Source organism: Schistocerca nitens, chromosome 2 (assembly GCF_023898315.1).
Source record: "Schistocerca nitens isolate TAMUIC-IGC-003100 chromosome 2, iqSchNite1.1, whole genome shotgun sequence".
NCBI classification, from domain to species: domain Eukaryota; kingdom Metazoa; phylum Arthropoda; class Insecta; order Orthoptera; family Acrididae; genus Schistocerca; species Schistocerca nitens.
Genome location: NC_064615.1, coordinates 1,156,012,170 through 1,156,039,605, shown reverse-complemented (window position 1 = coordinate 1,156,039,605; position 27,436 = coordinate 1,156,012,170). Strand labels below are relative to the sequence as shown.

The 27,436-nt window shown below is 42.5% G+C and overlaps 1 protein-coding gene across 1 annotated transcript in view; it reads right to left on the bottom strand.

The window, feature by feature from the left end:
- Positions 1-27,436, bottom strand: part of LOC126235607 (dehydrogenase/reductase SDR family member 11-like) — a 186,033-nt gene that overhangs the window by 47,924 nt on the left and 110,673 nt on the right. The window contains exons 6-7 of the mRNA XM_049944318.1: positions 4,205-4,330; positions 1,997-2,143 (exon numbers count right to left, since the gene is read on the bottom strand). Coding sequence (XP_049800275.1) covers positions 1,997-2,143; positions 4,205-4,330 — 273 coding nt within the window. The remainder of the gene's footprint in view (positions 1-1,996; positions 2,144-4,204; positions 4,331-27,436) is intronic.

Below are 27,436 nucleotides of genomic sequence, written 5' to 3'. Positions count from 1 at the left end.
GTCAACACCGACATTGGACTGTTGATGGGTGGAAACATATTTCCTGGAAGAACGAGTCTCTATATTTAAACTCTATCGGGCTGATGGACGTGTACGGGTATGGTGACAACCTTATGAATCCATGGACCCTGCATGTCAGCAGGGGACTGGTGGAGGCTCAGTAATGGTGTGAGGCGTGTGCAGCTGGAGACAGACATGATCATTATTGAGACTTACAATGTCTTGTTCAGAAGGGATATCCATCCCCTCGAACTCTTACGGATTTATATACAGGCCTGCAGGTTTCATGCTGTCAGTTCCCTCCAACACTACTTCAGCCGTTACTCGAGTCCGTGCCACGTTGTATTGCGGTACTCTGGGTGCTTTGCAGGAGCCCTACATGATATCAGGCAGGTGTACCAATTTCTTTGTCTTTTCAGTGTATTACCTGGCAGAGTGGCGGATTCCGCAGTGCATACCATCTGAAATACTATCTGTGCATTCTTCCCTCTCACGCTGTCTGGCTGTTCCCTCCTGCTTATTTATCATGGTAGTAATAATATTGACTTACATCAGAGGGATTCTCCTGTTTCTTCTCTCGTCTCTTCCGGCGGTTGCGAGGTTCTAGAGGAAGCTTGAAATCGTGGGAAACAGACGGAGGAATTTCTTCGTCCACATTTATCACCTTGAAGCGCCCAAATATACGAACCTGGTGGAGTTTTATTTTTACCATCACTAATTTAGACAAGACGTCATGTATGCAGCAAATATAAAAGTTTAGACATCTTAATTGTAATAATTAAACAGACTATATATTCAATAAGTAGCCCATAATTGTAGTTTTAAAAGAATTTTGGTACGGTACTATTGATGTGTGCTGAAAGTTAAGATATCGAATAAGGTAGAGATCTAAGAGATACGAGGGGAAAAGACAAAGGAAGATAGTTATGGAGCACACTTAGTTACTTACCTGTAGTTTGTTGCTACTAGTGCTAAGGCATCAATAAACAGTTAACTTATGACAGAACATCAGATAAATTTGAAGTGCCAGTACACAATTAAATACGTAGGGAATTGCAAGTGAGAGTGCTTACTAACGAAAATGTAAATTAATGTTTATAATTATCTTTGTTATCATACTAGTTTTTCTTAGCTTATTCTTACCATCGTCATTTAAATTTGTGTTCCTTGACACTGCCTAATCAACCTCGAGTTTCGATTCTGGAACATTACAGGGGGTCTCTACGACAGCACTGTTATCTTTTGTTTAAGAATCCCCACGCTCTAATACCTTCTCTAACACGTCTGTGTTCTCTGTTCCGGTTATTTATTTTCTTATCAACTATTCTTCAAGTTTCTAAACTTTCTCCTGCATGAGCTCTTGGTAAGCGTCACAGGCACTGGAACTGTAACATACGTTATATCGTTGTGCCCTTGTGTACATTTTTCTACAGTGGATACGTACTACTTCCTGAAATTACTGCACACAAATCAAAGTCATCTTTCGTCTTCTTTTTAAACTGATGGTATACGCTTTTACCTATGTACGGAAGTACAGGTATCCAAACTAACACTCCCTATGTCCATATCTTGCCTACTGGAGACTGAGGTAGCACGTCGAAAGCTCTTGCCAGATTTTGGTGCACTGAGTCACTGTTAACCTTTGTTTCTTATTTGGTTAAGGTGGAGTGCGGAAGAACACTATTGCGTGTGAGACGAGTGATACGTTCCGAAACCCTGACAGTTTTACAGACGAAGCTTAGTGCACAAGTACTATTGCTCCTTTGCACCTTAGAATTACCTTAGGTTCTTGTAACCACTGCACGATACTAATATTGGATTGTAATCAAATGCAATTCTTATTTAGTCCTTCATGTACAAATGAAAGAGTTATCCGGCAGAGTAACAGATTCTGCAAAGCATACAATTTGATACTTTATTTGGTCATTCTTCGCTCTCGTTCTTTCTTACCCTTTCTTCGAGTTTACTTCACACGGCTGTACTGATATTGACTTACCTCTGCATAGCCGCCCTTCAGCGTACAATCCACACTATTATCTCCATTCCTGATGTGACTGGCTGATTCTGGGGTCCATTGGCAGGGAAATATCTCAAACACAGAAGGCACTTGTGACAACCTCCTCTTTTTCAAGCGGCCATAAACCTGGAAGAGTGGGTTGCATATTTTTCTAACACATGCGAACATTCTAAACACTTGACTTACAATACTGAAGCAGAGTTTATACAACATATGCAGTCCATAACTGTGTCGTTTAAAGGATGTGAAGTACGGTGCTACAGATGGCGGTTATAAATTAAGACATCAAATAAGGCAGAGAACTAAGAGCTACAAGAATGGAAAACACTAGACAAAACTGTGGCACGGTAATATGGCTACTGCTAAGGCATCCTGTAATAGTTAACCTGGCGCTTTAAAGGAGAAAAATTGTATGTACAATAAAGGTTTAGAATATGTGAAGCAAATGTGGACAGATATATACAGTAAACACGTAGTGAAATATGAAGGCCGGAATATGCCGGACTGAAACTCGAGTACGAGACCTTTGCCTTTCTGTGAAGTTTGGAGGTCGGTAAATGAGGCACTGGTGGAAGTACACTTGTGAGGACAGGTCGTGTGTCGTACTTGGTTGGTATAGTCGATGGAGCGCGTGCCCGCAGAAGGCAAATTCATTCAGCTGACATCGTCCCACTGTGATCTCTATGCTACCAACGAATGAGACGAATTTGAAAATTTGTTTAGAACATAAAGACTGGAAGACTCTCTGGTTCAGAATAAGCCTGCTACATCAAATATCACATAAGGAACACACATCTGTGTACAGCCGGCCGGTGTGGCCGAGCGGTTCTAGGCGCTTCAGTCTGGAACCGCGCGACCGCGATGTTCGCAGGTTCGAATCCTGCCTCGGGCATGGATGTGTATGATGTCCTTAAGTTAGTTGGGTTTAAGTAGTTCTATGTTCTAGGGGACTGATGACCTCAGATGTTAAGTCCCATAGTTCTCAGATCCATTTAAGCCATCTGTGTACACTAAACGCATATCCTTATTGATGGCCTCATGAAAATAATGCTCTGTCATATAGCTATGGTTAATATCATGATGTCAGAAATGGGAAACATGTGACATTCCTCGCAGTAGCACGCTGGGAAGAGTATTGATGACGTAAATAACTGTAGACGTTTTACAATCTACTGTGCACCTATTTTAATACCGCGTAGTCTGCGATTGTGTGACATGACTGGGTTACATCCACAAATGGAAATGAAGTTATCCATTAAAAGATATAAAGTTTTCCTAAATATTTGAACCATTCATCAATTGCTACTCCTGAATATTCTCAAAAGGAGCGATGTTAGATCCTACCAGGCATGTTTTTACCGTTTGACCCACAAATCTGTAACAATATCGACTGAACGTAATTTTCGGTTGCCTTCATGCGTACTTCACTTTACTATTTACTAAAGACAGGATATTGCTGTCCGCAGCGTTGCGACTGATTGCCACATTAGGTATAGTAATTGCCTCCTAGTAGGAAGAACGTAAGTACGCGGTCTTCTTTTCTCAAACCGTTAATGACTGCATGCTTGACTGAAGGAAATTGTAATGTAATATACAGACATCGTATAAACACAGACTGTGTGATGGTTGTAATAATTAGTCTCTCCCTCCGCATGCACAACAAAATGCGAACATAGAAAATATGGGCAATATGCGACATATGGAAGTTTTGGTCGGTCCGGGATGCGTACGTGTATAGCCGAAATGTTTTCTTCGGTTCAGTTTACTAGCTTAATTCCAACCATTAGTGTTGTTACCGTTCTCACCAGTTATAACGAGTCCTTTTGTAAGCAGGTATAGCTATTACGCCGATCCGAAGATCATAAGAAAGTGAGCGGCTAGTGTTACGGGGGTGATGGATACGAAGACGTGTGGCTGCAATTGGGTTACGTGGCTCGACCCACACTTATTTCACTGTCACTGAAAATGCACTTACAAAACGGTGGGGTGAGTGTGCACTGCAGGAGGAGCTGTCGTTTGGCGATGGCTTGTTTATGACGAGAAGTTGAGAGAGTTTAGCCGAGTCCAGAAGCTGATACAGTGAGATTCTGTATGGTGCTGTATCAGTGACTATATTAACTGTAATGTAACTGGTCGTTGGCTTCATTGTGGAATTTTTCATACAACTTAGACTTGCTCAGTGCTTACCTTCTCCATGTCCACATTTCTGTAATCATAGACTTCCGTCGAACGTGCTTTCTTTGATTTCTGCCGCAAATCACGTGTCTTCTTCCTGCAGGGAAGACACAGACAGCACAGAATGCTGTAAAGCACCTGCGAAGACAAAAGAACATTAGAACACGTGTGATTCAGAGTTTATGTATTCAGACAGCAAAATGACACCGCCTCATATTCTTGCTGCAGAGCAGTCAGTATGTTAGGAATTTTTTGTGGACTAGCTCTCACATGGACTTGATCCTTTCCTCAATTTGTTTGAAAAATACCATAAAAGTACAAAATATCACATGAAGAGTGCCGGAAACTCACAGACTATCCCCCTGCCTCCTCTACCCCAGGAAAGAACGACATGTCATGAAGCAGGCACGCAAGTAACCTTCACGACGTTCACGAAGATTGGCAGCCACTATCAGTACACGCGTAACACCAGCAGCATCACATTAACAACCGAGGTACTCTTCCCCACCAAAGTAGAGGTACACATGAGAGATTTAAGAAATGGAACTGTATGTGCTATCACCTATCACGGTTCTCGGGGTCGTTCAGTGGAGCGTTCGGTCAGCCAAAGAAAATGAAGAAAGTCTTCCGAGAGATTTCATATCCAATTATATCTGCAGCTTGCGTTTCCGAAACCTTTTTGGCACAAGACAGACGTATCATTTCTAGAGAGTTCTTTATTATCAGGTCGAGCAGGCCAGAGTGGAAAGGCGGTGTCCCTGTCCTGCTGTGGTTGGAAGCACAGATCAGTTCCCGTACTATAAGACTGTAGATACCAGAAGCACAGATATAATTACGTTTCGTATCATTCACCCTGTTATCGGTATGTTTCTCCCCGTAAAGCAATGTAAGCGAAGTTGAGTGGAATGCACTGTTGGTAAAGGTTGAACAACCTCTGGTGCTCTGTGGGGATCTCAACGCTAACATCGCAAGATATGTAAATTCGTTTCAGAGAAAAAGCTCCTATCGGGGCACAAAATTCGAATATTCTCCTTTTTGAAATGACTCTGACTGAAGTATGGTCTACCAGCTGCCTCATTATACTTCCCTCAGCGCCTTTAAAATTTTCCCAAATTCTTTTGCACGCGAACATATTCGCACTCTGTTTAACCCGCAACGCATCTCTCATTCCAACAAACCCCCCGTCACTGTAACCCGCACCCCTACTACTACTGTATCCCCTCGCTGTAATTGTCTCCCTCTTGCTCTCTATTACTGCTACTGTTTCATTCACCCATTCAAACTGCCGCCGCCTTCTCACTGTCGCTATTTCTCTCGTCCTCGATGTCACTGTCGTAGACGCTGTCTCTCTTTATCACTGGCTGTCATTCCCTTTCAACTGCACCTTCCCTTTACTCCTGTATCACTAGCACAGTCTCCTTCACTCATTTCCTAGCACTGTCAACTACGAAACTATGCCACTGTACACTCTCTTCCTCTCGCAATCCTAATGTCTCCTTCGATCTTTCTATGCCACAACCATCTTTTACTATTTTCCAGTATGTCTGTGTCTTTTCCTCTGCTGTTTTAACATTCTCTCTCTGCATAAAAAAGCGCGCGAATTTGCCTGAATGCCAAAATTTTTGGGACATTTTTAAAGGTGCTCAGAAAAGTAAGATGAGGCAGCTGGTACTCCACTTTTCTGTCAGTCTTTTAAACAACAGCGTGTCCGCCGTTTTCGTCCTCCAGTAGAAGCATTTTTCCGCAACTTCCCCACTTTTGCCAGCCACAGTAGGGCAAGTCACTCTTATGAAGAGAATTTTATGAGTCAGTAAAATTTTGATACATTACTTATATGAAACTGAAATATTGCGCGACTAATTTTACACCTCACAGAGGATTTAACGCGCACAAAACTTGCCCTGTGCTTCAGCACTACAACGTGGGCTTCCCAGAACTCTTCTGATGTCAGTGATGACACTTTACAACTTGTTCATCGGTGCTATGCCACTTCATAAACTACGTTTTCGGCTCACAACGTATTACGCTTCTTCGTTACACGCTAACACCCCTGTGATATCATGGAATACGGAATCTTCACCAATGATTGCGTAGCGTTGGTTAGCACGTAAGTAACATAAGATCTCCGTATCTTAAAAAGACAGCCTGCAATGCTGGAAGACATATGCTACAGGTTGTAAAAATAAAAAAAAAGTCAGGAACATCTGAAACAAATAGTTATTGTGAAACGTTGAATAGTGTTATTAAGCTGTCCGATGTGTTGAATACAGTATGAAAACTCAGAAATCGCAAATGGAGCCCGGACCAAATGTTTGTCTTACGACTGCAGTCCCGTTATTCCACCAGTAGCCGTAGAATCTGGCCATATTCTGTGATCACCTTTTCAGCTAAAAGAGCTGAAGAAAATGCTGCAGTCCTCGGCGAACTCTGTCCTTGTAGTGGGTCATGTTCACCATCCTTCGCTGTTTAATTAGCCAAATAGTGCATTGACAAAGTTTCTACGAACTTTGGAGGGTATTTGGATGAAACTCCTCTCCTCACTGAACAGTTCAAATAATCATTCCAGCTCCGTGACCTAAAGCAAAGGCCGGAAGTACAACGTTGTCTTGAGCCGGAAGGACCCTTAGATAGTTTATTAAGACCCACTCAGAGTGGTAGCTGCGATAGAAGTATTTGCTTTCAGAAAACCAGGTGAGGTTTCCGAAGGGTAACGGGAACTATGCGTTCTTCGTATTATACAATTTGAAATTTTTCGAACGTTCAACACTAGGCAACATTTTTGCATTAGCGTTTATCGACGTAAAAGTGCTCACGACAATGTTTAAAACTCACTTCTACTACAAAAATTAAGGGATATGTGTATTCCAGAGACGTTTTTGTTTGGTATTCAAACCTTTCTAAGACACAGTGCTCTGACTGCAGAACAAATTGCTCGTACAACCTAGAGAAGACTGCCTCAGTGCTCCATGCCCAGCCCTTATATGTTTTAAAACTACACACGAGATACGGACCACGGACAACATCATTTCACCCGGCACTGAAACTCTCCGGGTTGCAGATGATTTATACCTTTCTCCTATACACCACGGTCTTGAAGCCAATTCAGCGTCTTGAATCCTGTACAGCATGATCTTGAATATCTTTGCATGGCTTTAGACAGAGTCGTTTACGCATTAAGACGCTATTACAATGTCAACGACCTAACAATTTCAACTCAGAAATGTTCGATAGTTCTCTTCAACCGGAGATGGTTGCGACGGTGTAATTCATCCATTTTATTACATAGTGTCTCCTTCCCACGGGTAACTGTAGTCTGTGGTGTTTGGAACGCGCTTCAGATGGGATGATCACATATCTATTGTAATCAGGAAACAGCATTAACATTACGATATCTGTAGATGTAACTTTGTAGTGTGTGGAGCCCACCATTCTCTTGAACGTACCCTAGGGCTTCCTCCGCTCAGTCATCGATTATGGATACCAAAGGTGCACCTCATAAACTTGAAGCAGTACATTTCAGTTGCCAGCGACTTTGCCTTGCAAAACGCTTGAATCTCCGCCGTATAAACTACTATTTCGCCTCACACCCCGTTACACATGCATATCTTACTTGTTCAAGTAGGGTAACTTTCGACCTTCGTCTCACGGAAACGGATAAAGATATGAAAACAACTTTCAAGGTTATCTGGGCTCGGTATTGTAGGAGTATATCGTAGGAACTCCAGTCGTATGCTATTAAAATCCGTCTTAGAATCCGCGGCTCGGTTTTGGTAGAAAGAATACATGAAAAAAGTTTTGGGTGTTTTCTGAGAACCGCCCATAAATTAATGGTGCCTCCAGAAGTCTCTTAAGACACACCATACACCATATCAAACGCAAAAAACACCAAACGATTGTGTCCGTTTGCCACAGCAAGACATATTGTGAAATGTTCATATTTTGAGCCTGCACTGTGGGACAGTGACAGTAAGACGATGCTCCTTTTCGGTATACAATATAGAAGAGCAATCTGTTCGTTAACAGCCATGTTCTTCTATATTGATCCCAACTTGGCCGGCCGTAGTGGCCGAGCGGTTCTAGGCGCTTCAGTCTAGAACCGCGCGACCGCTACATTCGCGGGTTCGAATCCTGCCTCGGGCATGGATGTGTATGATGTCCTTAGGTTAGTTAGGTTTAAGTAGTTCTAAGTTATACGGGACTGATGACCTCAGATGTTGAGCCCCATAGTGCTCAGAGGCATTTTATCCCAACTTGAAGTTGTAATATTTGCTATTATTATGTGGGTCTCCAAGACTTTAATATTTGCACTGAAGGTGGTTACTCGGTGACTAAAATTGATTTTCTGTAATAAATGCTTTCACACCCTTTACGACGGGTGCTACCGATTTCGTTGTTTACATACTGTCAATTGTCAACGATGGCTGTCCTCTCCTGATGTGTCTTCCCCCACAAAGGCAGCTCTGTTGACGATATCACGTTATGTTCGTTACCAGATGATGATGTTTCTACTTAATATGGCATGATGCATTAGGATCCGATCATTTCCCTAATGTTATGATGACAAACCGACAGCAAAATTCTTCCCTAACACTCCTTGGCACTCTTTCAAACAATCGTGGAGAATACAGTAGCTGTTGTGCCAGAAACGGATCCACAGCACGTATCCTACTACACATTGTTCAATGTGTTAAATGTGACAGATCTCTCTATCCCAAAAACGACATGCTTCTCCGTAATAGATTAAAAGCTCTGTGACATGGGATACGGAATCCTCACAATTACTGAGCAACGTGGAGTACCATTTAAGCAATATAAGCTCTCCTTATCTTCAGCAGACAATCTGCACTGCTAGAAGACGGATGCGAAACTAACGGTTTGCAAAGAAAACTAAAAACGTCTTATCTGGATAAAATATTGTGAAACGATGAATAGAGATATTAAGATATCTGATGTGTGGAGTACAACAAGGAAACTCAGAAACCGTAACTGGAATTCAGACCAGAGAGAATTCGTTAGATTTTGTGCATGACGACTAAGTACTCGGCGAGTAGATTTATTGGTCTAGAGGGACAGCAGTCCAACAGTAGATCAATCACCCTCCTACGGGATGTAAGATAAATTCTTCCGCACATAAGATCCAAATCGGAAATGTAGCGTCTTAATTGCTGACTAGTTAAAACATTAGATCCGGTGTGTAACACCTGCGGTTGAATTCAATCTCATATCTACATAGGCCCATTTCGTACTCCATTACTACATATGTTTGTAAACCTCAAAATTCTCTACTACAGCTCAACTGTCGTATTCGACGAACATTGTTCATGTTTATACTAATGGCTTGTGCTTGCAAGAGATTTCAGCAGTACGACGTGTATTTCTTGTTCAGAAACTGAAATATTCCAAGCAATTTCGTCTTCCACCACATTTCTCATTTTCTACAGCAGAAGCTATAGCGATTCGAGAGACTCTCAGATCTGGTCGTCCCACGGTGCTCCAGAACGTTCTGTAGCGTAACAATCCAAATGTGTATACGAATGTGTTCAGCAATGTCCATGGATCAGTAAAATGAATATTCGGGTACTGCAAATAAGCGAAGAGGTGCATGAATCTCCTTTCCATGGAACCGAGGACACTTGGTATTAGTTTACAATGACTAGGACGAATAGGTGACGAACAAGGCCGGTGTTTCTCACCCTGTAATTAATGTCATTTACCATCCTAAGAATTCAGGTTGCGGAAGACGAAACTTTCCAAGGAAGAATGGGCAGAGGATTGGGGCCTTTTAGTGTACTATACAAGTCAGTACTACACTCCAATAAAAGCACCTATTAGAAGCTCCAGCAGGTTTCGAAAATTTCAGAAGAGGAGGAGGCTGGTAACTGTATCCAAATAATAAACTGAACTTGTTGTGCCTGATTGTAGGTTGTACTTTGCACCATATGTTTTCTGTTCAACACTTGGTTCCGTTCCTGGAATCTCCCAGTAAGTTTCAGCATCTGACTGAAGAAAGCTGTTTATCGCACTGTTGGCGCGGTTTGATTAAAGAAAGGTAATCTCAGGTTGTATATGTGTATATATTCCGCTATATAATAAGAGATCGTTTATTTGCTGAAAACAATGTAATGATGAAAAGTAATGCCTCCAAATTTTTTATTCTGTTCACAAGATCGGTTGAGGTATTACGTGTCATGCAAATTGTTCGGTTGACTTTTCAGCTTCGCATACGGAAGATGAAATACGCTGGTGCTAGAGTGTAACATGTCTGTGTGCATCGTAATTATGTCGTTGCGTGAGAAACAGAATCTCAAAAGGCATAAAATACCAATTCGGAGGGTTCGTCTACACATGGAACACAGGCGAGGGCTGCGACATCTGCAACAATCCGTCGGTTGTGTTCAGTGTCATGGATCATCCCCCGTACAGTCCCGACTAGGTCTCATTTGTTTCCCATCTGTTTCAAAAACTTAAAGATTACCATCGAAGACTTCGGTTCAGTAGTAATGAAAGGGTGCAAGCAGAGGTGATGTAGGTGTTGGGTTAGCAGAGGAGCCAACACCGTGTTACGAGAGGAGGCCGAAATAGCACGCGTTTTAGCTCACGCAGGCTGGCGTGAGGAGGGAAGGACTGTACTGGCGTGAGGTCTGGAACAAGGAATTAGAATTCGGAAAGCGGACGTAATTAGTTTCATACTTAACTTTAATCCATTATGATGAACGTCGCACTTGACGGTACATTATTCACAGTATTATCTGTTCAGAAGACATAGTAACTGAATATGGCGCCTTGCTAGGTCGTAGCAAATGACGCAGCTGAAGGCTATACTAAACTATCGTCTCTGCAAATGAGAGAGTAAGTAGTCAGTGAACCATCGCTAGCAAAGTCGGCTGTACAACTTGGGCCAGTGGTAGGGAGTCTCTCTAGACTAGACCTGCAGTGTGGCTGCGCTCGGTCTGCAATCACTGATAGTGGCGACACGCGGGTCCGACGTATACTAACTGACCGCGGCCGATTTAAAGGCTACCACCTACCAACTGTGGTGTCTGGCGGTGACACCACAGTAGGCATGAAGAATAAAGGTGTAGAATGTTAATAACGTACGCTTTATTTAAAAAGCCTTAAGAGATTCAGCACTTTGTACACATCCGGCAACGACATACACATTCACATTCACAGTACAGAATGCAAGGCGCAGAAGAGAGTGAGGAAGAAGAGGTGGAATGTGATGACAAAAGCGATGCATTTCGAATGAGGAAATGCTCGAGAACACCAAACCCTGAGCCAACACTGACAGTAAAGATGCTCAATGCCATGTGCCGTGTCCACCTGAGATACTGAATACAACACGGAGAATTTGATTCAGATGGTTGTTGCCCGGCTGTAAGTGTTTTCCGTTATGCAGTGCACTAAATACATTTGTCTCTCAGAAAAAACGAACTGCTTATTGCAATACCATAAAAATAGCAGAATTGCGCCATATACGCAGCGACTCCAGAGAGTAACACACGTTATCCCACGCTAAGATCACTGCGCAACTGGACTGGCACGTTATGAGAAGAGAGACAATCCTTGAGACGCCTGCAGACACAGCTACACTGCGGTACGGATAGTAACTGCGTCACAGTTTCAGAGTGAAATGGAACGGCGACTGGAAAGCTGCTACTAAGTTGAGTTGCGCGAGACAGTCCGATTCTTGTGGGCAAAACATCTAACTTGCACACAAACTAACCGTGAATTCTGGCTGTGTGTGTACAAAATGCAATGACGCGCCCCGCTGTATTGAAACGGTGTTATCAATTTAACCAATGCTGAACAGCCTTCTATGACGCTGATAGGAAAGGAAGGCCGTCGATATCGACTTGGGTCGCAGACGACAATGTCCAGACAATCGAGGAATTGATTCAAAGAAGTCGCGGTTCATCCGCGATGAAGACAAACACTTAGCAGTTCTGGAAAGGCTCCGTGACCAACGAGCGGTTTTCTGTCGTCGAGTAATTGAAGGACTGATGGAAGGCTCCGAGGCCTATTTACAGAGATTTGGTAACTATGTTGCTAAACTGTCTCATGTATCTGTGTCAGTTTGAAGTGTAAGAGAGCATTCTACACCTTTATTCTTCATGCCTACATCACCTCTGCTTGCACCCTTTCATTACTATTGAAGCGAAGTCCTCGAAGGTAATCTTTAAGTTTTTGAAACAGATGGGAAACAGGCGAGACCTAGTCGGGAATGTACGGGCGATGATCCATGACACTGAACACAACCGACGGATTGTTGCAAATGTCACAGCCCTCGTGTGTGTTCCATGTGTAGACGAACTCTCCCAATTCGTATTTTCTGTTTTTTGAGATTCTATTTCTCACGCAACGACATAGTTACGATGCACACAGACATGTTACACGCTAAAACTCAGAGCACTCTAGCGCCAGCGTATTTCAACTTCCGTCTGCGAAGCTGAAAAGTCAACCGAGTAATTTGCAAGTTACTTGGCCTATCACTAACTTACTATTTGAGGGCCCCTCGTACGTAAAATTTTCTTATCTTTTCTTCGCATATAATAATTGATTAATATTCTGTGGTACTTGCACATTTATATATCAGTCGGCAGTTTATAAGTAAAGGTCAGCAAATTAATCCGCGGAAATAAGTCATTAACAGGATGAAAAACTTGTTTGAGTACTGATGTAAAATATACACTATGTGTTCTAATATTTGGTGAATATCAAGAATTTTTGTAATTTACTATTTCAGTCTTTTTAGTACCAGAAAAAAACACTGACCACCGACATAAAATTTTCATTCACGATACCTAAGTTCAATATTCAGGAGGATTCAAAACGTTTTTTGATTTACATGAGGTAAAAACATGACTAAATGAAATTTGTGTTTATCAGTGATTACATAAAGGTGATATTGTCCATGTCGATGCTTCTCATTCTCTCCTGAGTTGTGTTTGGTATATTGTGTCTGTACCTGATATGTGTATATTTGTTAGCTACAAACCACGGAAATCCATAAATCCGGATAGCCGAACGCGGTCTTGAACCGTCTTCCTCGCCACCACGAGTCAAGTATGCTAACCATTGCTCCACATTGCTCGGATAGCAAAACTTGGCTACACCATCCATCTACTTCTCTACATAGTCGCCGATCAGCGTTAGACAAATGTCGCACCCTTGTACTACACTTGCAGTACCGTCGCCTTAGAAGGCAGTTGCCTGCGCTTTCCGAGACTTTTATAGGCTGGTCTGCAGTCTTGTCTAGTCGGGACTGCATGGTGGATGATCTGTGACAGCTGACACAAGGCGCCGATTTGTTGCAGGTGTCGCAATGCTCGTCTCTGTTCCATGTGAAACCAACTCTTCCTCATGGAGAGCGGTTCATGTGAGCAGAGATGACACCCAGAGGGAGCCATTTCTGGCTGTAGGGCAGGTAATCAAACAATTTTCAAGGAAAACGCTGCAGGACCATCTTCATTGCCGCTACAGTGTGTGTCCAGAAGTGTCATGGAAATGACTAACAGTTACGTTACGTGAGTTGCATGTAATAAGGCGAAATCCCTGGGCAGCCATTTGTTCTTGGCGGGGAACACTATCTTCTGTGCATTTTTACTTGATCTCCGTTCTCTCAGAACTGAAAAGAGTGACAAGACGCTATTGACGGGCATATCTGGGACACTGCCGGAGACATCTGTGCAAGATTTCATCGGATTTTCTCTGTGATTTAGAATTCACAACCCAGCAGACCTTTATAATGGAATAGCCCACATCAATCTTAATCAGCTACGACGTATATTTTGAATGTGGACGAGTAGGAAGAGCAGCACACGTTGGCGGAGAGGTTAATGCACTGGAGTTTCCTATGTTTCGAACTCTTCAGCGATCTCAGATGAAATTTACCTCGTTTCCGTAAGTCACTTCAAGCAGATGCCAGTTGGTACTCCTGAGAATAAATGATCCTTATGGTGGCACATCTTTGTCTTATCCGCACGTCAAGCTGTTGCCAAACCCATGTTTTCCTGTCAGCTATATTGTGATACTGTGATCCACGGCATAAGCTGAAGTTCCAACATAGCTCGAGACATCCTTTTGATCTGTTCGCAAATTTTATTATCGTTAGTCAATAGTTTGACTCCTAGTAATTATGCCTCCATCTTCCAAATTTGTACCTGGAACTCAAGAAATTCACTCAATATTTCTTCCCACATAATAGATGGTTCACAGGTAACATCCATTTAGAAATTTTTTTTTTTTTTTTTGAGTCTGTGATGTCTCCCTAAGTAGTGAAGCTATTCTATTATCGACAACGCTAAATAATTACCTTCACAGCATTAGTCATAAATTTCAGTAAATGTATCAACGACCAATACATAGTGGACAAACATTTGAGATTCGGAAAATAACTGCTAGTTGCGTTTACTATGAGTCGTTGCGTTGTCAATGCACACCTCAGCTTAAAATGCAGCTGTAGCAAGATGATAAAATACGGTGGCATCGCCACACGTTTTTTTATGATAGTAGATCTTTTAATTAATATGCACAACACACTTAGAGGCGTTTAACTAATTATATTCCATATAAACGTTTTCTGTGACTGATATACCGTTGTGTCCGAATAAAAGACTAAATATCGAGATTTCAGGAACATGCAAATAACATTTACAAAACCTGAATTCTCTTCTTACTGACAGTACTTAGCTATAAAATGCTGTGACAGGAACGAAAATTCTTACGTGTTGCCGACGCGACATCGTACCGACGTGCAAGGTACTGGACCTCAACTTCCCAACAGCTAAAAATGACATTTATCACATTTTCCTGAGCATGTCAACCTGTATGAAATATTTCGAATCACTTTCAGTAAACAACAATGTTATTGCTATGCTGATCATAAGTTGCTATACGAACGTAGTTTCTTCGCAATGCTTCAGCAGTGGAAAACAAAATTCTGATTTTGTGAGGAAAGAGTGGTAATGATTTATAGCTGCAATATCTTTTATTTTCTATTCAAACCCATCTTCTTGTGGGGTTAACACAATTTATTTCTGGTGATTGGACATACAGGCTTTACTTAATGAAAAAAAAATTCTTAATTGGGATGCTGATTTTGCTACTACAGTGCTACATTCGGATTACGCGTGATTAAGGAATTAAGGGATCGCATTCAGACAGTCCTGGTTGTCAAAAAGTTTAATTTGGTTGACACCGGATGAAAGGCAACCTAGTTGCGAAGCACATACTGCAAAAGACTTATCTTTGACGGCGGTAGGTCGGAGAATTACTGATGAACCATTTTACCGGACGTAGCCTCACTACGCTTGGGAGAAACACGAACACACCAGAGACGGTGAGATAGAGCTAAAATTAAGCAACTTCTTATTCCCGAGTACTGTATCTACTCTGTGGACTCGTGATATTAGATTCACGTGAATTAGCGCAAGCAGTATACGTTGCTCACATCAACAGTTTTATAGAGACCAAACGGGCCATACCGCGACTCCCTTAAGTGTTAATCCTTTGCAGAGTTAGCAGTCCCCTGAAGATCGCCTTAAATAATCGGAATGTTTTATTCGGTCTTTCGGGTGACCATATTGGCACCGAAATGGTAGATAATTAGGAGAAAACCAAACAGATGAATTCGATTTTCAGAAATACTTCCACCACGGATGATCGCAATACGGTACCTCCTTTCAGTCACTGGACAAACGCCGAGGTGGTAGTTTGAGACAAGTTATCACAAAAAAGAAAATCAACTAAAATCGCTCAACAGATGAAACACATCGGGACCTGATAAAATGCTGGAATATTCTGTAGAGATTATTCTAAGAACTTGTGGCCCTTCAAGTAACTCTTTATCGTAGGTCGCCTGAGCAACTGAGGATGTCAACGTATTGGATGCAGGCCACTCCCGTTTTCGAGAAGGATCGTCAGATAGATAGATATAATGATATCACTGTAATGCCAAGACAATCTGTCGGAGAATAGTGGAATATTTTTTATATTTATGCATTATGAACCTTTTGCTGGAAGAAAGTTAAAAAGGAGTCTTCTGAAAACAAAGATCTTGATCAGCTTTGTAGTTAACGTAGAAAGTTCCTTGGGAATACACGGAGATGCATCCATCGTCTGTAGGAAGGTTGAAATGCCAAAAGACTATAAGCCAAATGGATAAATTTCTGCAGTGAATCAATTAGTGGCACAGGAACAGGTTGTACCGTTTAAATTCTTCTCATTATAACACACTGTCTATAGATTGCTGAAGAAGTCCATTATTGTTCGAGTACGGTACTGGTGATATATCAATGGAACTTGAAACAACGATAAAACACGCAGAAGTGGCATGAAGCCGAATGATGGTGTACAAATAATTGTAGGAAAACCAGATGCCAAGCTGAGACTCACTAGAAGAGTCTTGAGGAAATGCAGTTCATCCACGAAAACAGCTACTTACAAAAAACCTTGCTCGACCAATGCTTCAGTACTGCTGATTACTCTACACCCTTTATCATCTTGGAGTAATAGAAGAGTTGCAGGAGATCCAGTGGAGATGGATATGTGTCGTCACGGGGTCATTTAGCAGGTGCGAGACCGTTATGGAAATGCTCAACTCCAGTGGGAGAGGCTACAAGAGTAGTTGTGCACCGCGGAGAAGCTGCTGTTGAAATTGGGAGAGAGTGACTTCCGAAGAGGATAGAGCAGGATATTATTTTCTCGCTTCCAGCTTCCGCGGAATCATAAAAATGTGAAACCCTGAGTGTTTAGAGACGTTACGGTAGCAAATTATTACGCGATCTTATAAATCACCTCTCGCGAATACAACGCGAAGGGTGGGAATTCACAAGCACTCTCGGCCACACGCCGTAAAGTGGCTTGCGGAGTATAGATTTCTATGTACAGTGATAGGCGATTCACGATGGAGACTGTGAGTGCCACATACGAAACTCTATATTATTCTGAATAGGACGTATGAGATAATAGCATTCAACAGTAGCGGGTTTTTTGTTGTTGCACACAGTCGGGGTTTCTCCTTAGACGTTGATGATGGCTCAGTGTAAACAGTTATTGGTCACTTACCTCCACTGGCTTCATGGTTTCCTCTGATATCTGCCTGTCTTCAGTAATCAACCTTTTTCGGCGACGACTTTAGCTCCTTCTAGCACAGATGTGCAACTCACTTCACTTTTCGGCAGATTCTTTTTCTACAATCAGCGAAACGCACCCCAAAAGCTTATGTTCACCAGGCAGACAAATGCTAGGCAACGCACGCACCACGTCCCACGATGTTTCATTGTTGTGAGCCTCGCCTGGGAACAATCCTGAAGAGTTCCCATCGTCTGTGACTGTAGAAAACTTTCTAACCATACGCGATTTGTTTGTATCCGTCTGTTATTCAATACAACAACCCTCGTATGAAAAGAAGAAAACAAAAAATGTATGTCTTCATCACCGGAAATCCGGAATCTAATTTAAAGTTCGCCCAGAACAACAAAATAAATGGGTAATAGAGACATTCAGCAAAACCTACATTTTTCTCAGTTAGTTTAGCTAGAACCGGTCTCGGTTTATTTTATTGTGATCAGATCGAAACATTTTCATATTGTGATATTCTGGCGAAAATGAGCACGAAATATGATTGGAAGAGACTTTCGCCATCAAATTAGTAAATTTATGCATTAAAGCAACGCGAGGATCTATAGTTCGTTCAGTGTATTGAAATTTATTTCTGATTTTTGAGAAAACAACCGACACTGAATGGCGTGATGGTCAAAATTAACTGATCATGAGGGGTAAATGTCGTGTTAAGAAGAGTGAACGGCAGCACACAATGACGATACGTTCAACGTGTTAACGAATTAACGAAGGAGCAATGCTTACAGTTGTTTCTACATTAAGTCAACTGGACAGGTTGGGCGTATGAATAGCAGAGCTCCCTGTGAAATACCCTCATTGAAAATGGCTTGTACACATACGACTGAAGTTCTTTAAATTCGAAACGTGAGCTAACACAAAAGTGCTACAGATGGTAGGTTTACGCGCCCCTTTCTGTACAAGTGCAGTGCATGAAAAGTACGGGAAAAATGAGAAAGGAAGAGAGAAAGAAAGAAGACAGCGTAAACGTTCCAGATGAAAAGGATGAGAACGGAGTAACTGAATGAATGAAGACGTTTCATAGTAAGGGAAAAGGAATGTACCAGGGCGAAAGGTGCAGGTACGTTCCACATCAGAAATTATACCTGTACCCAAAAGTTGAGAGTAATAAAGAAATGGCAAAACGCTTTTAACTGGATAACCAATAATGATGTACAGCCACGGAGAAAATTGCCTTCCCATACCCGGTGTAAATCACAAGCAGCCGTTTATCTTGATACCAACGTCGACGAAGCGCAATTATTTCACGGACATATAATAAATTTCTGGCAGAGAGGCATTAAAATCCTCAATGAAGTAGCAGCAATTGGCCGAAGCAGTTTTCCGCTGTCACTGAGACCACAAAAAACGTACCGCAATGCAATCGTAATCGCTATTGTGGGCTAGAGATCGATAGTTTGGGCTCACAGAGCCAAAAGGTTTGGGACAGCCCAGACTCGACGGCGAGCACAGGGAAGCGTACTCCTGCACTTGACAGTTCCGAACAGATCAACACCGTCCGAGGCGCTGCAGTGATAATAGGCATGCTATCTCTAGACCTAAGCTTAAGAAAGGCAGGTCCACTGTTTTGGCTGACAAATGGCGAACATGATAAGCTAAAAGAGATACTGGACACATGAGCCACATCGAATAAGAAAGTGATGTCATGCACTGATAGAGAATGACATGAAATCTGGGCAGGATAGAAATAGCTGTAGGGACATGGTCCATACCTAACTACTTACTGATTACACTTGTTAACTTGGAGCAATCGGCACCCTGACCACATCGTCTCAGAAAGTGCCATCAGCCTACATGTTACATACAACGAAAGGAACGCTTTGTGAATACTATAGTCTGTAACATAATAAGGAATGAGGAACTGTGGCATCAGCGGAATTCACTTAAGGTTAAAACATCAGTTTATGATCTTCAAGCCTACATAGCAGAGAGGCAACGAAGACGAGGCCACGTATCATGGAAACGACACAACACGGCAAATTATCCACCGACGACAACCTTCCAGAAGCAGTCAGGAGACGAGCCTCGATGAGGACAAGGAAGGATTTCCTGAGACCCTAACAGCCACTTAGTAAATGAATGACGAGGCCACGTATCATGGAAACGACACAACATGGCAAATTATCCACCGACGACAACCTTCCAGAAGCAGTGAGGAGACGAGCCTCGATGAGGACAAGGAAGGATTTCCTGAGACCCTAACAGCCACTTAGTAAATGAATCGACTTCATCTACGTCTGGTACGATGGACGTGGGAGAATTATGGGCAAATTTTAAACACATTGTAAATCATGCATTGGACAAGTATGTGCCGAAAAAGTGGGTTACGGACGAAAAGACCCACCGTGGTTTAACAGCGCAATTCGGAGAGTGCTCAGTAAGCAAAGGCAGTTGCACTCGCGGTACAAGAAAGATCGGGAGAATGAGAACAGACAAAATTTGTAGAGATTCGTGCTGCTGCAAAAAGAGCGATGCGCGAAGCATACAACCACTACCACCGTCATACCTTAGCAAAAGATCTTGCTGAAAACCCAAGGAAATTCTGGTCTTATGTAAAATCGGTAAGCGGGTCGAAGGCTTCCATTCAGTCACTCACTGATCAGTCGGACCTGGCAACCGAAGACAGCAAAACAAGAGCTGAAATTTTAAATTTAACATTTGAGGAATCTTTCACGCAGGAGAATCGTACAAATATACCGCCGTTTGAGTCTCGTACAGATTCCCGTGTGGGGGACATAGTGACAGACATCCCTGGGGTTGTGAAGCAGCCGAATGGGTTGAAAATAAATAGATCGACAGGTCTTGATGGGATTCCAATTCGGTTTTACAGAGAGTACTCTACTGCATTGGCTCCTTACTTAATTCGCATTTATCGCGAATCTCTTGCCAAACGTAAAGTCCCGAGCGACTGGAAAAAAGCGCAGGTGACGCCTGTATATAAGAAGGGTAGAAGGACGGATCCTGAAAATTACAGACCAATATCCTTAACATCGTTTTGTTGCAGGATTCTCCAACATATTCTCCGAATATATTGAATTTCCTTGAGACAGAGAAGTTGCTGTCCATGCATCAGCACGGCCATAGAAAGCACCGCTCCTGCGAAACGCAACTGGCCCTTTTTTCACATGATATCTTGAGAACCATGGATGAAGGGTATCAGACGGATGCCATATTCCTTGACTTCAGGAAAGCGTTTGACTCGGTGCCCCATTGCAGACTCCTAACTAAGGTACGAGCATATCGGATTGGTTCCCAAGTGTGTGAGTCGCTCGAAGACTTCTTAAGTAATAGAACCCAGTACGTTGTCCTCGATGGTGAGTGTTCATCGGAGGTGAGGGTATCATCTGGAGTGCCCCAGGGAAGTGTGGTTGGTTCGCTGTTGTTTTCTATCTACATAAATGACCTTTTGGATAGGGTGGATAGCAATGTGCGATTGTTTGCTGATGATGCTGTGGTGTACGGGAAGGTGTCGTCGTTGAGTGACTGTAGGAGGATACAAGATGACTTGGACAGGATTTTCGATCGGTGTAAAGAATGGCAGCTAACTCTAAATATAGATAAATGTAAATTAATGCAGATGAACAGGAAAAAGAATCCTGTAATGTCTGAATACTCCATTAGTAGTGTAGCGCTTGAAACAGTCACGTCGATTAAATATTTGGGCGCAACATTGCATAGCGATATGAAGTGGGAAAAGCATGTAATGGCAGTTGTGGGGAAGGCGGATAGTCGTCTTCGGTTCATTGGTACAATTTTGGGAAGATGTGGTTCATCTGTAAAGGAGACCGCTTATAAAACACTAATACGACCTATTCTTGAGTACTGCTCGAGCGTTTGGGATCCCTATCAGGTCGGATTGAGGGAGGATATAGAATCAATTCAGAGGCGGGCTGCTAGATTTGTTACTAGTAGGTGTGATCATCACGCGAGTGTTACGGAAATGCTTCAGGAACAGGAACTCGGGTGGGAGGCTCTAGAGGAAAGGAGGCGTTCTTTTCGTGAATCGCTACTGAGGAAATTTAGAGAACCAGCATTTGAGGTTGACTGCAATACAATTTTACTTCCGCCAACTTACATTTCGCGGAAAGACCACAAAGATAAGATGAGAGATATTAGGGTTCGTACAGGGGCATATAGGCAGTCATTTTTCCCTCGTTCTGTTCGGGAGTGGAACAGGGAGAGAAGATGATGGTTGTGGTACGAGGTACCCTCCGCCAAGCACCGTATGGTGGATTGCGGAGTATGTATGTAGATGTAGATGTAGACCTACAAATCTGCACACCTTTGGTGGCACAGCAGCGCAGCCCCTGTGAACCCTGAGTTGTATCTCAGTGCCGCATGGGGTAACTGTCCAAACAAGTAATCTAGTTTGGTTTTAATAAAAAGTACTGTAATGTAGTGTAGTATCATGCTGTGTGGCCCGTAGGTTGCAAGTGCTACTCTGAGATGAAGAGGTTGGCACACGAGAGGAATTCGTGGCGGGCCACATAAAGCCAGTCAGAAGACTGATGACCCAAACAAAAAAAAAAGGCCTTCATTCTAGATTGAGGCCTCTGTATGTGTATGGGAGGCGGAGGTGGTTCAGTCCGACTTCTCGACACTCTTGTGAATGACTTGGCGGTACAGGTAGATTCTCAAACCTTATCTGTGTCCAGTAAATATTAGTAGGGGAGTGGTTCATGATTGCTCACGTCATGCCTGTCACGCACGGCAATCGCTTTCCCTTTTCCACATGCCCCAAGGAGATCTAAATCCACTTTATTGCTACCATTGTCTGCTATCCCCATTGCCAGACATGTGCTCTATACTTCCGTTTGTCACTCTTTCAGTAAATCCCAAGCCTTTTCCTAAGGCACACGGTTACGCAAATCACAACTTATAAGTATGAGCACATTACCCCAGGAATATGCAGCGCAAAGGATAACTGTCATTACCTCACCCCTTAACCCTAAGGAAATGAAAGTCAAGTGAACTACTTTATCATCACAAAATGACACTCGAGAATGCTAAAGTGGAGTTTTAAATTAATCCATGGGCGTGAAGAGATGATGAACAGCCTGATATTTGCAATGTTCTGTATGCCTTTCACGGCACCAGTTTCTGGATCGACAACTTCGTAGCGGTCGTCACCCAGTATTTATACGACTCCTTAGGGAGCGCATACAGCTGATAGATCTTGACTACTTTCTTTTCTAAGAGATCACATCGGTGATGATTCTGACTAGAATCAAATCGCCTTCCTTAAACGTAGGATGCTCGGCTGTCTGATCATGTTGCTCCTTCTGGTGAGATTCCTTCCTCCTCGTTCTTGTTAGTGTGTTTGACATTTTGTTTGCAATACCTCTTTTGGGGAAGGAGGTAACTGCACTGCGGCACTGACAGGCATAATTACTGGTGTCTGGAGCGTAACCTCAATAGGAGAATACCTTGTACAATCGTGGATCAAACTATTAAATGATCTCTTCGAACTATGCGATATACTGTACCCATTTGGTATGTTGGGCTGAACACAGTGTATCCGTGTCAGTCTCCCCACTTCGAGGGAACTCCGTTCAACTGTGTCTGCGGCTGCGTGGTAAAGGCTTGTCCGACGAACAGTGACTCCTCACTGCTGCAGTTCGACGATCCAGGGACGAGATGTAAACTGTGGGCCACCTTTGTGGTTGCCGAACCTGGGAGTGTAACGCCATGACCAACTCACTAGATCGTCGAGATACGTGCACATGTGCCAACGAATATCTTTCATGTGGATCCAGAACAGTGGCAAGCCATGCGTGGACTTTCATACGCATGTACAGATACGAGAAATTCTTCCACCTGTATGTTTTACAAAGGATTCTGCGGGCACTCCTGCTCACATTCCAAATCACTACGCACAGCCAGCGGGAGTATCTTGACTGTGCTCGTTAGCTTTCCTAAGCAACGTCTGTAACGGAAGCGGCTGCTACTGGTTGTGTACCATCATTATATTTTTGAGACGGACACAGAGCGCCAAGTTTTCTTGATTTCCTTTCTTACTGAATTAAAACACTGAAGGACAGCGGGAATTAAGTCATTTTCCTGTCAAAGCTATGACTCAGTAAAGAGCGGCCAATAACTGTAGCTGGATTGAGCGTTTGAAACTCACGACCGTTAAAAACTTAAAATATGTTGGCTGAGATGTCTAGTCGATCCTGACACAGTCGCCACGTCTGTAGCCTTCGGGTGTTGGTGGATGTAACTGCAGCAGATTAGTGAAGAACCACAGACTAACATTGTTCTGTAGCAGATCGCTAACCAGTCGATCATCTGTTCCAGGCGTTGGACTTCATTTCTTACAGCAGATGTTTCATCGCCTAGTAAGGAACTGATTTAAGAAAAGGGAATTAGCGAAGCTACAGACACTGAAAGTCGAGATAATCTAGAGAAATATATAGTCAAAAATGAACACATAAATGGAAGGAAACTCTGTACAAGTTACTATACGTTATGACACACGGAATTCAGCCACTGGGCAAGCAGTAGACTTGCCAAAGTTGAAAGTATATAAATTAACACAAGAAAACCATCTTCAGAATACAGACCACAGCCCTGGGAGAGCACTGAAATGAAATAAAGAATATCGCTATACCAGAAAAAACAAACAACGGGACACACGATAACAGTAACAACGGTCGATCCAAACAGCTTTCCACACTACATGTCAGTCTGCAGCACCAGTGCCTCTCGGCGCAATGGTAGATGTAGCAGAGTACCAAGTACTGTAATTTCGATGTGGTTAGTACCTCTAAACATAACGAGTGGTTGACGGATGACTAAACTAGGCCGTTTCCATGGTAATGGAAAGCACTAGCCACCAAAGGTCGGTAAGTACCGCACACTGAAGCCGGCGATGTTGCGCCAGACTGCAACGGAATGGACTGGGGAGCTGCACCTCTGATTGCTTCCAGACTCGGTCAATGAGCTACGTTACAGCTCCGTCCTTGTAGCCATCCGAACAGGTGTGAGAGGTGGAAACGTTTTTTCTGTCCTGACCGTCAGGGGTGGCCGAGTTTCGTCTCTCAAGTTGGGTGACCTGAACTGGAGAGAATTCTCAGAACGCAGGAGTTCTGTGTGTGCCTTCGTCACGGCGTGGCTTCAACAGCGACTCGAAATAACGGCGAGAGGGCCGATTTCACCATCTGGGGCGTTTCCTATATTAATTAATCGTGAAATGTTAAATTTGTCCTGCGTCTCCAACTGATGGAACTGTATGTAGACAATAACTAGATAGTGTCGTTACTGCAAACATGTAAAGTAAAGAGACCGAGCAAATAACTGTAACAACTCATAGTGATAAGCAGCCCACAAAGCTGGGACTGGTTTGAACCGAGATAAAGGCAAAACTACGGGCACTGACTGTTCTGTTCTTCAGAGGAGCTGTGAAACTGGAGTCCGCAAATGTATCCACCACTGAAAATGGGTGTGCAGTCTATAGAAACGGAAAGCATTTTACACCAGGAGGTTTTTTTACAGAGGTCAGGGCAATCGCATGAAAGTCTCACGTAATCAGTACAGGTAGGTTTGCTAGAAGGCCGTGAAAAGCCTTGAATGATCAAACAAATACATGTCATCAAAGACTGTGTCATTATTCATGGTGAGTCATCGTCAGAAGCAAGGGTAGGTACTTCTGTTTAGTGAGACAGCGAACTATTATCACAGTATACAGTAGCATCGGTACACTCCACTCTAATGCGTAACTAATGATTAGATGTCACAAGAGGCTGACCTGGCAGTATAAAACGAGTTGGGGAGTACTGGTTTGTTAGCAGAAAACGTAGTAGCTGTAGACGAGTCTGTTAGGAGAAATCAGCAACTTTGAACGTGAAGTAGTCACTAGATGTCAACTGAGTACAAAGAAAATTGTGGTACGGTATGAGGGTGCTTTCTATAGTTAGGTGTGGTCCTGTTACTACGATTAAGATAACGCTGAAAGCTCAAGGATGTGAACCCATATTACAGTACGGAGAAGTACATATAGTAGAGGGTCATTTTGCAGACAATGATTGTTCATTATTGTATGACATTCTACCCTATTATAAAGCAGCATCTTTGAACCAATTTTCTGCGGACTACAACGTCGCAGAAATGGACTAGATTCCCCAGAGTCCTGAAATGAAACCGCATTATTTAGAAAGCCGACTTCACTCCAGATTCCACCGTCTAAGCTTACCACCTTCTCTGGAAGGTAATGGTCAATTTCACCTCGTAGTTACTGAGGAAACTAAACAGCTACAAAATGATTTTCAATATTTGAGGGTGGAATATGAAAGGAACAAAAGAGGCTTCTTTAAAAACTTGAGAGAGTGTCCGACCAGGAAGTAGTAACTCAAATTCAAGATCAAGTTTCCAGTCATGGTGCATTACTACAGTTCAGAAAAAAGTTCTGAAGGACTGGGGCCAGTACGTCACCGACTAAGGAAGAAACGAAGCAAACATTCAAGAAGGCATATGGTTGTGTTTTGTACAGTTGTGAAGAATTATTTGGTGTTGATTAAAATCATTTCATATCCATCAAAAAGATTTATGTGCTAAATGACATTCATCCTCATGCTTGCTTGGCGTAGTTTGTTTCTCCACGCCCATCACCTCGGCCTGGCAATTGTAAGACTGATTTGTGTGTGGTTACTTGGTGGGTAACTGCAATGCAGATGTCTGACTTAGAGTACAATTGCGAATAATATGAGAAATTTTGATGTTTCTTTTTTACATACCGGTCTCAAGAAGCACAAGACAGAGTAAAGCGTGGTACACTAATGATGAAAAACTTTTTCAGTCTGGCTATAAAACTCCCGCTTGGTTTCTTGAGAGTGTAGGGTCAGGAAATCAGCATTTGCAAGCTTCCTACATTCCTGATGAACGAACTTGCATTTGGATTATGAAATTTCTCTCAGAGCTCCACCAAATCATTCTGTTCGGTGTAAAGTTAATCTCTAAAGAGTTCCAAGGTTTATCACAAGAGGTCGTGGTGAAGAGGACAGTGCTGGCCGGAATGATAATGTTTTCTCCGCTTCACACTTCAATTGAGGTCACAGCGAAATGGAAAGTATGCTTTCAGGTGACATACTCCCTTTTGAGTCGACTTTTGGGTCGACATGGCGTTGGCGGTTGTGGTGGTTGCGTGGAGGAACTTGCTGATAGAAATGAGGAGGATAATTTTAACAAAGAGGGAAGTCACTGAAATGTTAGGGATGTGTGGCAGCAGTAAACATCATTTGTTGTTACACTGTGGTGTATATGATATTTTTATGTTGTAGTTAACAGTTTTCTTTTGTCTGCAACTCGTTGAAATTTGACATTTTCTGTTTCCTACTCCACAATGTATTTTGAACTTTTCTGAACATTTTGGTATATAATACATTAAAATCAGACAATTGTGAGACCTTTAAATAACATTTTTAATGTTGACGTGTGACTGTCAAATTTCGCTGCTACGCATAGACTGCCACAGTTGAGCAGTCATATCTTGAGAACTACACAGCCTAGAAGGCTGTGAATCGTTTTGTTTTGTGCCTACTGCTACGTCTCAGATGTTGGGATTACGAATAGACCAAAGACCTTGTAAAAAATAACAAGACTAACTGATGGCGCTGCAGTCGCGGGATAATTTGAACCTTCGGCTGGAGGCCATTATAGTGGTTGTAGTCTGATGTGTTGTGTAGTATTGTTGTTCATGAAGACCCTGATTCAACGTTGTATATTTGTTGGGGTGAACATACAGTATTTGTTACTCGTAATTCTACTGTCTGTACGTTCCAATCAAAAGAAGTACAATGGTGAAGAGTTGTGCAGTGATTAATTGTACAAATAAATTCGAGAAAGGAACGAATATTACATTTCACAGATATGTGAATATTTTAAGTTGTTTTGATGTCAGTACACTTGCTTAATAAATGATTTTGTAACACGGTATTAGTATAATGTCTGTGCATCTATTTGCAGGTTTCCTTTCTAAAAACCACAGCTGTTACAAAAATGGTTACACGCTGTCAGAAGGCAAGATTTCCGACCGCCAGAATACCATTTTACATGTTCTGATCATTTTGAAGAAATGTTTTCATGGTCTAGATTAGGTTGAAACTT